The 14,005-nt window shown below is 40.4% G+C and overlaps 2 protein-coding genes across 2 annotated transcripts in view; both read left to right on the forward strand.

Moving 5' to 3' along the window:
* Positions 1-3,116, forward strand: part of clmna (calmin a) — a 43,470-nt gene extending 40,354 nt beyond the window's left edge. Inside the window, exons 11-13 of the mRNA XM_085767206.1 lie at positions 171-264; positions 378-439; positions 1,184-3,116. Of these exons, the coding sequence (XP_085623332.1) occupies positions 171-264; positions 378-439; positions 1,184-1,307 (280 nt within the window). The 3' untranslated portion in view covers positions 1,308-3,116. The remainder of the gene's footprint in view (positions 1-170; positions 265-377; positions 440-1,183) is intronic.
* Positions 3,117-8,008: 4,892 nt separating this feature from the next.
* dicer1 (dicer 1, ribonuclease type III) overlaps positions 8,009-14,005 on the forward strand; it is a 29,159-nt gene continuing 23,162 nt past the window's right edge. The window contains exons 1-3 of the mRNA XM_085768336.1: positions 8,009-8,221; positions 12,934-12,981; positions 13,133-13,240. The gene's annotated coding sequence lies outside the window, so the exon portion shown is untranslated. The remainder of the gene's footprint in view (positions 8,222-12,933; positions 12,982-13,132; positions 13,241-14,005) is intronic.

Consider the following 14,005-nt stretch of genomic DNA (forward strand, 5'->3'; position numbering starts at 1 on the left):
GTCAAAGTAGACAAAGAAACATTAAACTCCTGTTGTGGTGAAAGAGACAGGGATGCTTTTTTTACATTTGGGTTGTGATCTGAAGATCCAGTCTAAATATAATGACTTTTCCCTCTGTGTTTCCTGCACTCTGCTGTTGAGATTCCAACTTATGGATTTTGTCCTTTCAGGAGTGACACTGAAAGTCCCAGCAGACCAGATGAAAGTGAGATCGCTCCGGTCCTCCGTCACAGAAAGGGTGCACACATCACGGACACGTCTGTGGTTAGTCTGAAACCGTGTTTCTTCTCCATGGAGATCTCACTATCCGTGCATAAATCATCTGTGCTGATGCGGCGCACTGAAGAATGACTGTCTGGTATTTTCTCCACTCACAGGACAAACGGAGAGCTGAGGCTGAGGTGACCAGGAAAGCTCAGTGTGACACTGGAGACTTCTGGTAAGGACATAAAAATACTAGACCTGTGTTCTATATGTTATTGACTTGTGCTCAAAATAAAAGAAACCTGTTTTATTTTTAATCACAGTAACTATACATTTCATTGGTCACTTAAAAACAATGTCATATCCTCTTTGATCATGTTAGTTTTGAGTTTGACTGACAGAAGCTCAATGTTTGTCAAATAAATTTTAAGCCTCATTATATTATATTATATTATATTATATTATATTATATTATATTATATTATATTATATTATATTATATTATATTATATTATATTATATTATATTATATTATATTATATTATATCTGTTCGATTCAGCATATAAAACTTTAATGCACTTTTTCTAGATAACCGTGGAGGATACTGGTGTTGGCCACATGACAAACACTGTTTAAAAATTAAAGGAAATTAATTGTGGTATAACTAAATTATTCAGAGGCACTCCTGCTGTGTTGTTAGAATAAAAGATCACACGTTGACCGGCCAAAACAGAGCATCAAACAGGTGATCAGTCTGCAGTGCACTTTGGGACATTGAAGCCCAGATTTGGACAGCAGAGAGAAATTCTGTCGACCTGATTGAGTCTGTGCTGAAGGTCAAACAACCGAGTACACAGCAGCTGGGGAACTGTATCCTGAATATTAGACTATACACTAAAAATGTTGATGTGTGTTAAAGATGAGAATCAATCCAAAAAAGTTGGAGGCTGATGGCGTCTTATCTTTGTGTCTCTGTAGGAGGACTGAGAACTGGGAGCTCTATCTGCTGCTGCTGCTGTGGCTGCTGCTCTACTGCGCCTGGCTGCTGCCACAACTGGACCTGAAGACGCTGCCCAGTCTGCTGCTGAACCTCGACCACTGAACACACACACTCTCTCACACACACACACACACACTTATAGACACACTTACAAAAAAGAGAATACACACACATAGCTCAACTGCCACTCATCTCTGATGTATATTTCAAACTACTACAGCTTTTCATGAGGTTTTGCTTTTTAGCTTTTGATGTGTCTTGAAGTGATCAGAGGGGATGAGGAGCAGCAGAGGCCACGTTTGGGGGGAAAAAAGTCATAATGAAGCCATGAAAGTGAAGTCAGAATTTCAAAAGTGTCACAAGATTAAAGTCATCATTTTACAACATGAAAGTCAGGGTAGACAAATTTCCAGGCTGAAGTTGTAATATTTTGAGAACAAACTCACAAAAGTGATGTAATCAGAAGTGAAAGACTTAGGCTTTTTAAAAAAATCTAATTTAGTTGTTAAATTTCATGAAAGTGAAAATAAAAAATTTAATTTTATGAGGAAAAATAACATTTTAGGATAATGTAATTTTACTTTTTTTTTTCTTTTTTGTTAAATAATCATACTACAACAAGACTACTTGTAATTGCCTGGACTGCCTATTGTTAAATCTTGACTCTTTAACTTCAATGTTGTCTGACAAAATCACTCAGCACTTTGCTGATCATTGGTGGAAATATGATCAGTCACTCAGTCAGTCATTGTAGGACTGTCCCTTTTGTTGATCTGCCAAAAAAACAATGCACAATATTGTGAAAATTCATTTGTAATAAAAATGTTAACAATAATTATGTAACATATTGTCAATCAAAATTATACCTTTTCCGTTTTCAAAGAAACAACTTTATTCTCAAATTACTTTTATCTGCTCGTGACCTTGTCTTTTGCAACATTTTCTCAAAGTTCTTCTCATAATTTTACCTGTTTATCAAAATATTACAATTTTATACTTCAAAATGTCCAGTGGCTCTGACAACTCCACTGCAGACCTGCTCCTGTTTTAAAGACACTGTAGAAGTTTTGTACTTTATTGCTGTGCGAAGCAGAATGAGCTGTGGGACGATAAGACTGTACAGGACACTCTGATTTGTAGATAGAGATAAATTCTATGGATGTACGTATGTATGCAAAGTTGCCTGAATCTGAATAGCCATTTAATCCAGATGAAGAGTTTAAAAGTTAAACTGACGATTTAAAAAGTGAAGTTAGTGGAGCTGAAGAAGGAAAATGGAAAAGAGAATATGTTTAATTACATAACTGGTCAAACTTTTAAGAACACCATCATTTTTCCAGCTGTTATTTAAATTTACACATTCAATGTCTCTGTTTCTGAGGAAATAAACAACTGGAGATTTAAAAAGAATGAATCATGAAGTAAATTTATCTCAAATTTAAATAAGAACTGGAAAAATGGCTCATTTAAACCTTTTGACCAGTGTTGTAAACACTTGCGTTATAAAGCCATTTGTACAAGAGATCACATGAGTCTGAATGAAGGAGGGAGTGTATTAAAGAAAGAGAATGTCAACTGCCAAAGATAGTTTTGGAAGTGCTCATACAGAAAGTCCACAACTCACCACAAGTCCAGTAATGTTGTTTTTAACACATAGGAAATCTATTAACTCTTGTACTAAAGCTTCACCCCAGCTCTCTGTTGTATAATAGCTGAGGCAGAATATGTATTTGTAATATTTTATGGGTCATAAGATGTATGAATGGATTTTTAAAAAAAGGTTTTATGATCAAGAAGTGTTTTATGTGACTGAGCTATGCTCAAGCTTGCCGATGGAAAGAGAATGCTTTACAATGAAATATCTTTCTATGTTATTTTTGAACAATGTCTGTAATGAAGGGTTATGACAAAGTGATAGTAAAAACTGTATTTCTCACCTCCACATGTCCTCCATCAACAAGCACAAATCTGCGCCTTCCACACCAGCTGAACACTGGGTGAAGTCTGTTTACTCAAGGCCATTCGCTCATTTATTCATTCTTTCATTTGTTCATGTACAAAGTGGGTCGGCCCTGCAGCACAGCGCATCATGATCATGTCTCATGTGTGTGATTAGATGTGTTCTTGCACTTTTATCCTTACGAGAACTAGAGCTGTGTCCCAGTTCTACTTGCTGACAGCCTGCAGTGTGGACAGTGTGATAATCATCGCACTGTGCTGTTTGTGTGTGTCGTTCACATCTGGGCTTCATCGTTTTGTACCGACAGGAAACTTGTGAGAGCCACTGCCAACTAAACTTTACAGAAAGGTTTCCTTCGGATTTAGGAGTTTTATTTGAAGCAGGGAATACATTTTTTTCCACTATAAGTTGGTTTGAAAAGACAATCCCGTCTAAAGCTCCACCTGCTACCACCACCCACCGTTAAATTTCCAACTGTCACGTAGTGGGAAATGGGCTTTTTGAAGCTTCCATCGTCCTTCCTCACATTTAAGGTCCTCTTACTGAAACAAGGATGAGGACTTAACTAACACTTTGAGTTACCACAGAGACGGTCAGTGGTCAATGATGAGCAGAGGTTGGATTAGTCAGAAATGCAGCTCTCAAGTTAATGTGGGCAAGTCATGTTATTGCTAAGGATAGGCAAGTTTACAAGTTGGATCCTTCAAGTCTTATGTTGTGAGATTCAAGTCAACTTTACTAAAATTGTGGTGTTCATCGTCATTTTCCACTATAAAAACAGCTAAAAATGGAGGCCATGAAAAATGTAGTTTACTATTAATGAAATCTGCTGCAGCCTGATGAACCTGACTGATTGATTTGACATTGTGTCTGATCCGTGACTGCAACTGCTCACTGCCAAAACTACTCTCGTTATTATCATTACGACCTTCACCAAGGAGATTATGTCATGATCTAACTGTTAATTCCAACAGGATTGCACAGAAAATGATTTGCACCAAATTTGGGGGAGGGGCCAGGGAAGGTGTGTGGATCTAGTTAAAGGGCCAGCTCCAGGAATTTCTTTTTATGCCTTTAGTTTATATATGTAATAAGTATAGAACTCCACTGAGTGTCGTAGTACTAACCATATTACTATGACTATACAATACAGTCAAGTCCATTTGAGTCCTTTGTCCCATGTCAAAGTCAAGTTTCAAGTCATGAAGCCTAAGTTAAGTCTTTCGGCAGCATTGGTCAAGTCTACAAAGTCCTGTCCTGTGCTAATTAGTGAATAGAAGAACTAGTAAAACAGTCATATAAAAGTGTCTTTTTTGATATAACATCTTAATCTTTTGGCTAACTGGTAAACATGGTAGTGATACAAGTAAGTAGACGATTATGCCTCAACACTGTGCAGTGACCTACTTTGTTATTTTCCTTAACTGGACATCGGTGAACAAATGAAGTGACAGTCTTATTAGATTAGATTGTGATGATAGATTCACTCTTTGAAATGTGTTCATGACAGTGTTTCCTCATTACGGTGACAAAAGAACGTAATAATGGCAGCATTACATTTCACAGCGTGTTAAGTGTCCTGAATTAGTATGTAAATGATTTCCTAAGACACAAGCTTACAACAGTCAAGTGGGTTTAGTCTTATAATGACTTATTTGAACATACTAAATGTTTTTCATTTTTACAGTGTGAACAGACTACACACACTCCTGCTGGTGTTTAGTATGGAAATGGGACACGGCTCAGTTTTGCAGAATAAATCATCAGTCCTCACTTCAGCCAAGGGCTCCTTTAGATTTTGCATTTGCCTGAAGGTTTGTACAGAAGATCAGTAGAATGAATTACTATCATCTCATTGTTGTTTCATTTGTCAAGTGCATATATTTCCTCTTATGATCATAAGATAAAAATGTGTGTTATGACTATGATTAGACACAGAATAATATAATATTTACCATGCTGTTTACCCCCCTAATATTTCGAATTTTTATTATATACACAGTAAATCACAGAAACAAATCTAGGATTTTAAATCTTCCAGGCATTTGCAATCAGCAGTATAATTATACTGTAATATGTTCAGGAACACTCTCAGTCCCAGTCCCAGTAGTCATAATAGAGGAATAGTACACCACTTCACAACGTTATTGCAATAACATCTTAATCATTCTGTGATTCTGCTAAACAAGCTAGAAAGAAATGACCATGTGCTTGACAACTTTATTTTATACAACCAGCAATCAAAGCAGAGGAAACATCACCCACTGAATCATTTTAATTCAGTTTGCAAATAATTTGTTGGCCCACTCACAATATCAAACTGCCAGGATGGGCAAAATTAGAATGATAAGATTTTCTTAGCAAAACTATTAATAGCAAAAACTATTCATTTAAACCAGATTTACCTTCCACAACAACTTAACATGCTGTATGCAGAGACAGTCTTAACGTTCTGCAGCAGAGTCTGGGACAGGACTTGAGGAGAGAGGGAGGAGAGTAGTTTACAGTCTGTAAGAGGACTCTGTCTGTATGTCTGTTTGTGTCTCCAGTGGCCACAGGACCATATCAGCTCCCCCACCCCCACACACCCACCAACAACAACACCACCGACAAGACTGACCTAGTAAAAGCATATTAGCTTTTGTATTGGAACCTCAATCATTCCCATTGGTTCAATAGCACCGGTCAAGTGCAATAAATGATGTGCTAAACCCTCTGTCTGTAATGCTGTGTGCTCTGTTTCTACTCCCAAGTTATTCATAACATTTGATGTTTGTCACATATGGGTGAGATTTGCAGACTTGTACTTAGATGAAGTACATCAGGGTTACAACAACTGTCTGTCTATAACTGTACCTATAGGCTATAAGCTGTGCCAAAATACACAACACTTGCACATGCTTACTATCAAGCCATATGCATGCATACTTTACACACACACACACACACACACACACACACACACACGAACACACACACACACACACACACACACACACACACACGAACACACACACACACACACACACACACAAAATATACCATTACCATCACCCAGCCAGAATGTTTATTTCAATGAAAAACCACAACACAGAAGATATCAAGGTACAAAACACCTCTAAATTACCAGAGAGAAGAAAGCATGTGTGCTTAATATTAATAATAATGTATAATCTATGAGGTTAGATGTCTGAAAGTCCATTTTAAACATATTGCGCTGCCATCTAGTGTTAATAAATGTTACTACAAAACTATCATGTCGTGACAGTTAAAAGTTGTTGTTAATGCCAGTGTTGTGTGTTGTTAAGCAGCAATGTTAGGCTGATTAAAGAACTTACAATCATATCCATAAAGTTACTTCACATATTTAACTTAATTAGATTAGAAATGGTTTGCATGGTTTGGATAGTGAGTATGGAAATGGTTAATTCTTCGGAAACTTGCATGGGGACCCCGGCAACACTGAAGACCATGCTCATATGTCATCTCATTAAAAGAAAAACTTTTAGGCCTAATTCATAAACATCTACTCATATACAGTATGATACATTGCATCCTAATTCAAAAAGTGCCTAAATTAGAGTAGCTATTGTAGTCAAAGCAGTTCAGCTGGGCCTTGCTGTCTTGAATGCATGGGTAACGGGAGGAACTTCATAGGTGGCTCCAAGGAGCTGGTCTGGTGGGTACAATTTGCACAACAGGTAGCAGAATCTGGTGCTTAGGTGAGTTTTGTTTTCTTCTCCTACTGAGTTTTTCACCCTGGCTTGAACCTTGTTCACAGACCCAGGCTCAGCAGGATGTGTGGAGATGGAACGGTAGTAGCCTACTGGCGGTCCTGTGGATTTTAGGTTCTTTTAAAGGCTGGACTCAGGCTCCACTTATGACTGTTTCTCCAGATTCACTCAATTTGTGTTTTGCACTGTGACTGGAGGACTCACCTGATCAGCCTACGCCACCTCTGCCAACAAGGCAACAAGGTCTATATTTGACCTAGTATCCATATAGCCCCTTATTAACGCCCGCCTCCATCTCCTGCTCTACCATAACCGTCCTGTTTCATTTGAATGAATGGACAGAGGAATAGGTCAGCTTTAACCTGTGATGTTGCTGCTAGCTATGTGAATATGACATCAACTGGTCTATATAGGAGCCACATTCATGAGAAATGGCAAGCAACGTGCATGTCATCAGTCCTCTAATCCATTACTAACATGTGCACCACAATAAAGACAGTCATTTCGTCAATGATCAGCTGCCGATCTTGCACCACCTCAAATCCAGTGTTCCTGTCCAAACAGTAGAATGTGGGCTCATTATTTGGCAAACAGGCCTATGCACCTTTTATTCAACTAATGTGCTCTAATTTATTGTTTTAGTGTTAACAATTAGGGGTAGCTCACCCTAACTCAATTTTTGTTATTTTCTGTCAAAAATAATTAGACTACTAGACAATAATAATAAAGGTTTGCACACAGGGTCTAACAGGTTGTTTATCAGTGTATTCTTTGGGCAGGCAGGAGATAATTAACCCCCCGTTTTTCTACAGATGATATCAATGAGCATTTTGGTTTTTATTAACCTAGTAGGCTATTCATGGGAGTGCAGGGCATACTTAGGCAAATGTCTCTGGTGTTAGTTTTAGCAGTTTGTTTTCGGCTTATAACGACAGATGGGAAGATTAGAAATACTGTCCCGTTCAGCATATTTCAGCATTTGCACTGAGACATTTTAATGTGCAGCTTTAATCTGCCAACCCTGTCTTCTGGGTCCTCCTTCCGACGAGGCCAGTGACAGTCTCCAGACTTCCTGCACGGTACGTGAGACCCGGGATTCTCGGACACGTAACTACGCTGGCGTGCCAGGGTAGCGACCGGCAGTTACGTAGTTTACGTTTTTTTCGGCGTAGCAGAGGCCCAGGTGAAAGGAAGTGGTCCCACCGTGGACGAATAGCCACCAAATTCGGGACAGCAAGGGTGAATGGCAGTGAGGATATTCAACGAATGATTTCAAGTCTATTTTAGCCAAGACGATCAATCGAAAAAAACACACGCATCGGGTGAGATTACGCGCCGAGTTGTACGATTTGTTTTCCTGGAATATACTGTTTTTGGATGTTTTTGGCCTTGCTAACAGTTAGCGGAGCTAGCTTTCTAGCATTGGCTGACATGGTGATGGTGCATGGTGGCAACAGTTACTGTTCACACATTGTGTTGCATTAGACGCCATGAATGAAGTTTGTGTTTAGCTCTTTATATCGCCGAGTCGGGACCGGCCCGGCACAGCTCGGCACGCTGCGGTAGCCTCGCCGTTAGCTGGGTCCGGACAGGCGCGATGCCTTTGGTTTAACACTAACGTTAGCTAACCATGCTAGGTCTGTGTACCCTGTTGAACGCTGGAGGAGGTTTTCCATTGCAGTTTCGAGACTATTTCCCCAGTCGATAACGATGTTTACGAAGCCAATAGCCTATCAAATACATCACTTACTTAATTTGTTTCAAGTCTTTCTTCACACCATAATACCAGCTAAGCTAACGCACCCCAAATAATATGATTTGTCATTAACTGGTTTGTTACTGTTAGCCAACGTCACGACTCACACTTTTCCATCAGTTATTAGGCCCGTGACTATGAAAGGCTTAACAGTTTGAGTTATTTTAAAGAGGGTATGTCTAATTCTAGTCCACAAATCCAAAACAAGACGGTTAAGTGTCTGTCTAGTATCTGTAAAAGTGTGGCACAGTTTGAGCTGCTTAGTTGCTAACTAGCCCGCTAATGTTAGTCAGCATGGTCCCTGCTAGAGACTAAAGCTGAATGATCCAGTGTCCTGCTGCCCAGCTACTAATTACCACAGACGAGTCTATGCTTGTATTTAAGTGGATTGTAATGATACTATTATACTGGCACCGTGTCCAGGCAGGTTATAGATTGCAACTGGCTATGATGAATTGAAAATGTATTATTGTGGCTGATGATCTGGACATTGTGTTCAGCTGCCTCACTTGATGCAGCTGTCAGAGACACTTCCTCGTCTTCATGGACAGAAAGCCTTGTATAAACCTGAGACAATGGCAGATAGTGGGGGTCTGTTTTGTTGTGAGCACCCCCCCCCCCCAGGTGTGAAAAAAAACTGGGCATTTAAGGCCAGTGTTGGGGGTCAAAGTTCTTGCAGCCTCTGCCAGACCAGCACTTGTTTGTTTGTTAATGTTATATAATGTTGTCATGTCTGTTATGGAGTAAACCTGCAGAGAACCTGGGCAGATACAGTGTGCATTGTGGTCAGAGCTGACACGGAAAAGTGTGTATCAAGTTATTGATTCTCATGCTATCTGCATATGGTGGAAGAACAGATGTTACTACACTAGGTTCAGGTGACAGAGATTGATTGGCTTATTGTTTGCAACTGCTGTTTAAGTTGAGTTAATTCTCTGTGTTTGGTTGATTCCCCTGTTGCTTCACATGGAAACCCTGATGTTTCACGGCATGTCACTTGTGTTCCCTTGACTGATGGCACTTGTTACCGTCATATGAATGCGGTGCGCCTATAGTCTGTTTTATTGTCAAATGCCTAAATGCAATAATGCACTGGCTGAACTGGTGATATAACACTGTCTGATTGTTACTGGCAGTCTTTGGCATACAGCTGCTCTGGTACTGGTGCGCCAAATGCAAGAATATCCAGCTGCAGCTGCAGCTCAAAAATGAAGGAAGATGAGCTGCCAGCGTGTGGTCGGGGTTTGGGCTGCTATGCTATCAGCCGCAGTCTGAAGGTGTGATTTCTAGGGTCTGCAGTGCTGCAGCTGGACCATTCCAGTTAGATGCACAATATGCAAACGTTTCCATTGATGTGCACAATTTATTAAATGAAAGTAGGATATTGTTAGGGGGAGTGTTAATGGATAAACTTCCGCTAGTGCTTGCCATACAGGGAGATTGTGTAGCAGGAGCCCTGCTGGTTTAGATGCCAGAGAAATACAGTAGTCATCAAATGAGTGAGAGTGGAAGTAGCTGTCCTCCAGTGGTTCACTGGTTCTGTTAACTGATTTCACAGGTGCAGGGTCACAGGGTAACACCACTGTGTACTTGAGAACATAATATTTAAACAGGGTGCACATTAATGCTGCCTGCTAAACTAAATACTGAAACTGTTTCCTTTTTGCAGCTGAGCTGTCTGTGTTGTCATGGTCTTTTCAAGGGGAGACAGTGGGGGACAAAAGCAGTTATTGTGACTAAAATGCGTTGTGTAATTCATGTTTTGACTGACTGAGCTGTCTGGACTGCCAACATGTAATGTGCTTTTTTTTTTTTGTATTGGCTGATCAATCGTCTGTCGGCTTTTTCTTCATCCAAACTGTCATCATTATTATATCGACCTTTAAAAAGTCCATTATCAGTTGACCTCTAACTCCAGACTACTTACTGTTTGTACAAAAAGCCAAAAAGGTTTGAAACCACTGGTTTAATCTTTGTATTCTAAAAGCGTATCATTATAATCCATCCTTCAATTTAAAGGTAACTGAATGAAAAGGTCTGGTGCACTAGTGCAATCAGAATAAAGAGTGAATACTCTTCTACACCAAATAAAGCAAGTCAAAGCAAGATTTGTAAATACAGAGATTGATTCTTCATACACTGCCAGACCAGTCTGTCTTTCACAGACACACAGCTGCAGGGACCAACGTCATCACACACAGTGCTGTGGGTCGGCCTCTCCATGCCAGACGCTTCAGTTGGTGACGGAGTGTTTTTAAAACTTATTGTGAGGCTGCTGCAGCTCGAACGTTGGTGTGGTTGATAAACCGTCACAGCTCGGAAAAAAGGCACAAAGATGAGCAGGATAATGTGGATGTTCTGTTTACATCACTGCTGATAAATACCTATAACGCCAGTGAATGCATCTAGATCCGTTTCACATTGAGTACAGAAGCTGGATGTTATCATGTCTGAGGTCCCGTTGGACATAGATGTGTTGGTGGGTGTGTTATTGTTTGAATGCAGGTATTATTTACATGGTTAAATGATTTCAGGTTGAACAATTTCAGTTTGTTTAAACGACACAGTGATAATCCTGATAACCATGATCAGTTTGGTCACTATGATTGTGATACTAAATTTCTATATCGTTTCATACCTGGATATAAACTGAACTTGCTAATTTTGACCTGTGCAACCAGAAACGCTGTAGCTGCACTGCACTTGGGGATGAAAGTGAGCTGTGATGTGTAAGATTTAAAAACACACCATCACTTCTATGGAGGTTCAAACTGTTTTAGACCCATTTGACCAGTCTGCATGTAGGAAAGCAGTTTTCCCTACCCTGTGTCTGTGTGTGCTCTCCATAAGTGGATGTGATGCCATCACTCCTTCCAGTTGCATGTCCTCATTCTGAACAGGAAGACAAAGTTGACTGGCAGGGGAAACCAGTGTTTCCGCTAGGATTTTTTGATGTATTGGCGGTAACTGTGTGGCAATCCTCCCCTGCCTTATAACAACGTTATATCTATATACTGTATTATGTTGATAAACAGGGCGGGTTATTATTTATGGTCCTTTTCCACTAACACTCAAGCGTGATGTCCGACAAGAATCAAAGTAGACGAGTGAGTTTGGAGCTGAGGAGAGGAGAGAAAAAAGAGAGCGAGGCGCCGCGACTGTAGCCGCTGTGATATCGACCCCGCCCCCGCTGAGGAGGAACTGTGAAGGACTCAGCTGTGATGAAAAAGGACCTAAACCGAGTCGAGTAGAGCTGTAACTGTGTAGTGGAAAGGCCATGCAACGTAATGGTAACTGGCAGTGGAAACCCTGATTTACATTGTTTTAGCATCTAAAAGAAAAGGAGTTATCTTTAGCTAAGAAGTCTACCTTTTCTCCGGTAAGTTTCTGCCCTATTTTCCACACTCTTGGGTGCTTGACGTGATGTCACTTTCAAGGCCGCACTCTCAAGCCCCCCCCCCCCCCCCCCGCAAAAGAGTAGATAGTACTGAGCAAGATAATCTGTAGTTTACCTTAGGACTCGACCCAGTGCAGGACTCTGCTGTGAAGGTGGAGATATGTTGCGGTGGTGTATTTGCGACTAAAGAAAAACATTTTTTGAAGGAGCGGCGGCTAGGATTTAAGAATGGCGGCCTGCCACTCCTAAATGAATGTAGAGGAAACACTGGGGGAAACAGGGCCCAGTTGAGTTCTATCGAATGCTTTTACCCACGTTGAAAACTGTCTGTTAATCACTTCTAATTTGGTATGAAAGTGGTTCACGAGGTTTCAGGTCCATGGGACCACAGACAGCCTCCCTGGTGTGTCCCCAACAGGAAAACTGACCCACATTGAACAGAAGGACAAAACGAACGGTAGAAAAGGAACCGAGGGAAATGTCGCCCTGCATATGAGATGTACTGAAAGTAGTGGACTAATCTGTTTCTGGTTTGAAACACCTCTTAATATCAGAGAGCTGTTGACCCCTTTGGCACAGATCAACATGTAATTGTGGATTTGAATAACTTGTTTGCTTGGATGAAACTCCCCAGATCATCGGCGCATCAGATTGTTGCTCTGTTTCCAATCAGCTGCTCCATTAACATGAAGACTCTGGCCTGCTTTTAACAGGCTGACTGCTGAGATTGGTTACAGCTGTGGGGTCTTCACAGTAGAGCTGTGTGAAATGGTGGTGATTGTGGGATGAAAAGCCTGTCTTACTCCAAGGGTGGACCTCTCCTCCCTCCCTCTGCTCTGTGTGACTCCCAACATCAAATGTGTCTGTTTTTTGTTTTGCAGGGCCGGACGATCCAGCCACTGTTCCTGCCACTTCCCATCTGCGCAGAGGTACGAAGCCTTACTGTAACATTATCGTCACTGTGTCATAATCGGCACAGTAGTCTCTCTGGCAAACAAGCTCACTAGAGTGTTGTTGCCAAACATATGATGACTAAAGCGATCCTGGTTCTAATTCTCTGCCTTGTTCTCGGTTTGACAGGTCTATTCCCACTTCAATGTGGGGGAGCATCAGGGGTTGATTAAGAGATATTTTATCATGAAGCCCAGATTAAGTGTCTGCTTATTCAAAAAGTCACATGTACTACCTGTAAGTATACAGTATCTATACATCTCTTCTCACAAATGACACAAATTTAACAAGTTCCCAGAGAGCTGCACAGGAGCTGTGTCACCTCTGGTCTAACTCATAACTTGGCAAAAAACTAAACTTATACAAAGCTCTGTGCTCAGACTCCAAACTCCTAGCCCTATTCTTCAACACTGTAACTCACAAGGGGGAAAGTGTAACCACATTTCCAGGAATTTTAGCTGGATTGTGGAAGAAATAATTGGGAGGTAGTGAGTCCAGTGTTTTGTTGTTTGTTTGTTTTACTCCAATTCTGAGCTCTCTCTTTTGTTTTCATGATATATATTATTGTATCTTGCGTTAAGCAGCGGTTTTATTTGTCATTTGCCAGAAACGATGTGTAACAAGCAAAGCAGTAAAACGAGGGTCAGACTCTCGCAGCTCTGCAGTTCTCAAACCTGTATAACTCGGGCTGGGAATCGCTACTGATTTAGTGAATCGATTAAATTACGATTCACAAGGTCCTAATTCAATTCAACATGATTCATTTCAGGATATTTCAGTTTTAATACCAATTTTGATTGGTAATGAAAGTGATATGAGCAAGATCTCGTCCTGTTAGTCTCCCGTGATTATACAGATCTTGGCAGGATAGGAAACAGGAAATGGCATACATTAAAAGATCAATATAAGGATTTCTATGAATCGATATAGGATCTTTCAAAAGAAGATTAATATGAATTGGGAAACTTATTTTTTTAAACCCAGCCCATTTTCCATTCTCCA

The sequence above is a fragment of the Trachurus japonicus genome, chromosome 22 (genome assembly GCF_045865225.1).
Source record: "Trachurus japonicus isolate A0001 chromosome 22, Traja_1.0".
NCBI lineage: Eukaryota > Metazoa > Chordata > Actinopteri > Carangiformes > Carangidae > Trachurus > Trachurus japonicus.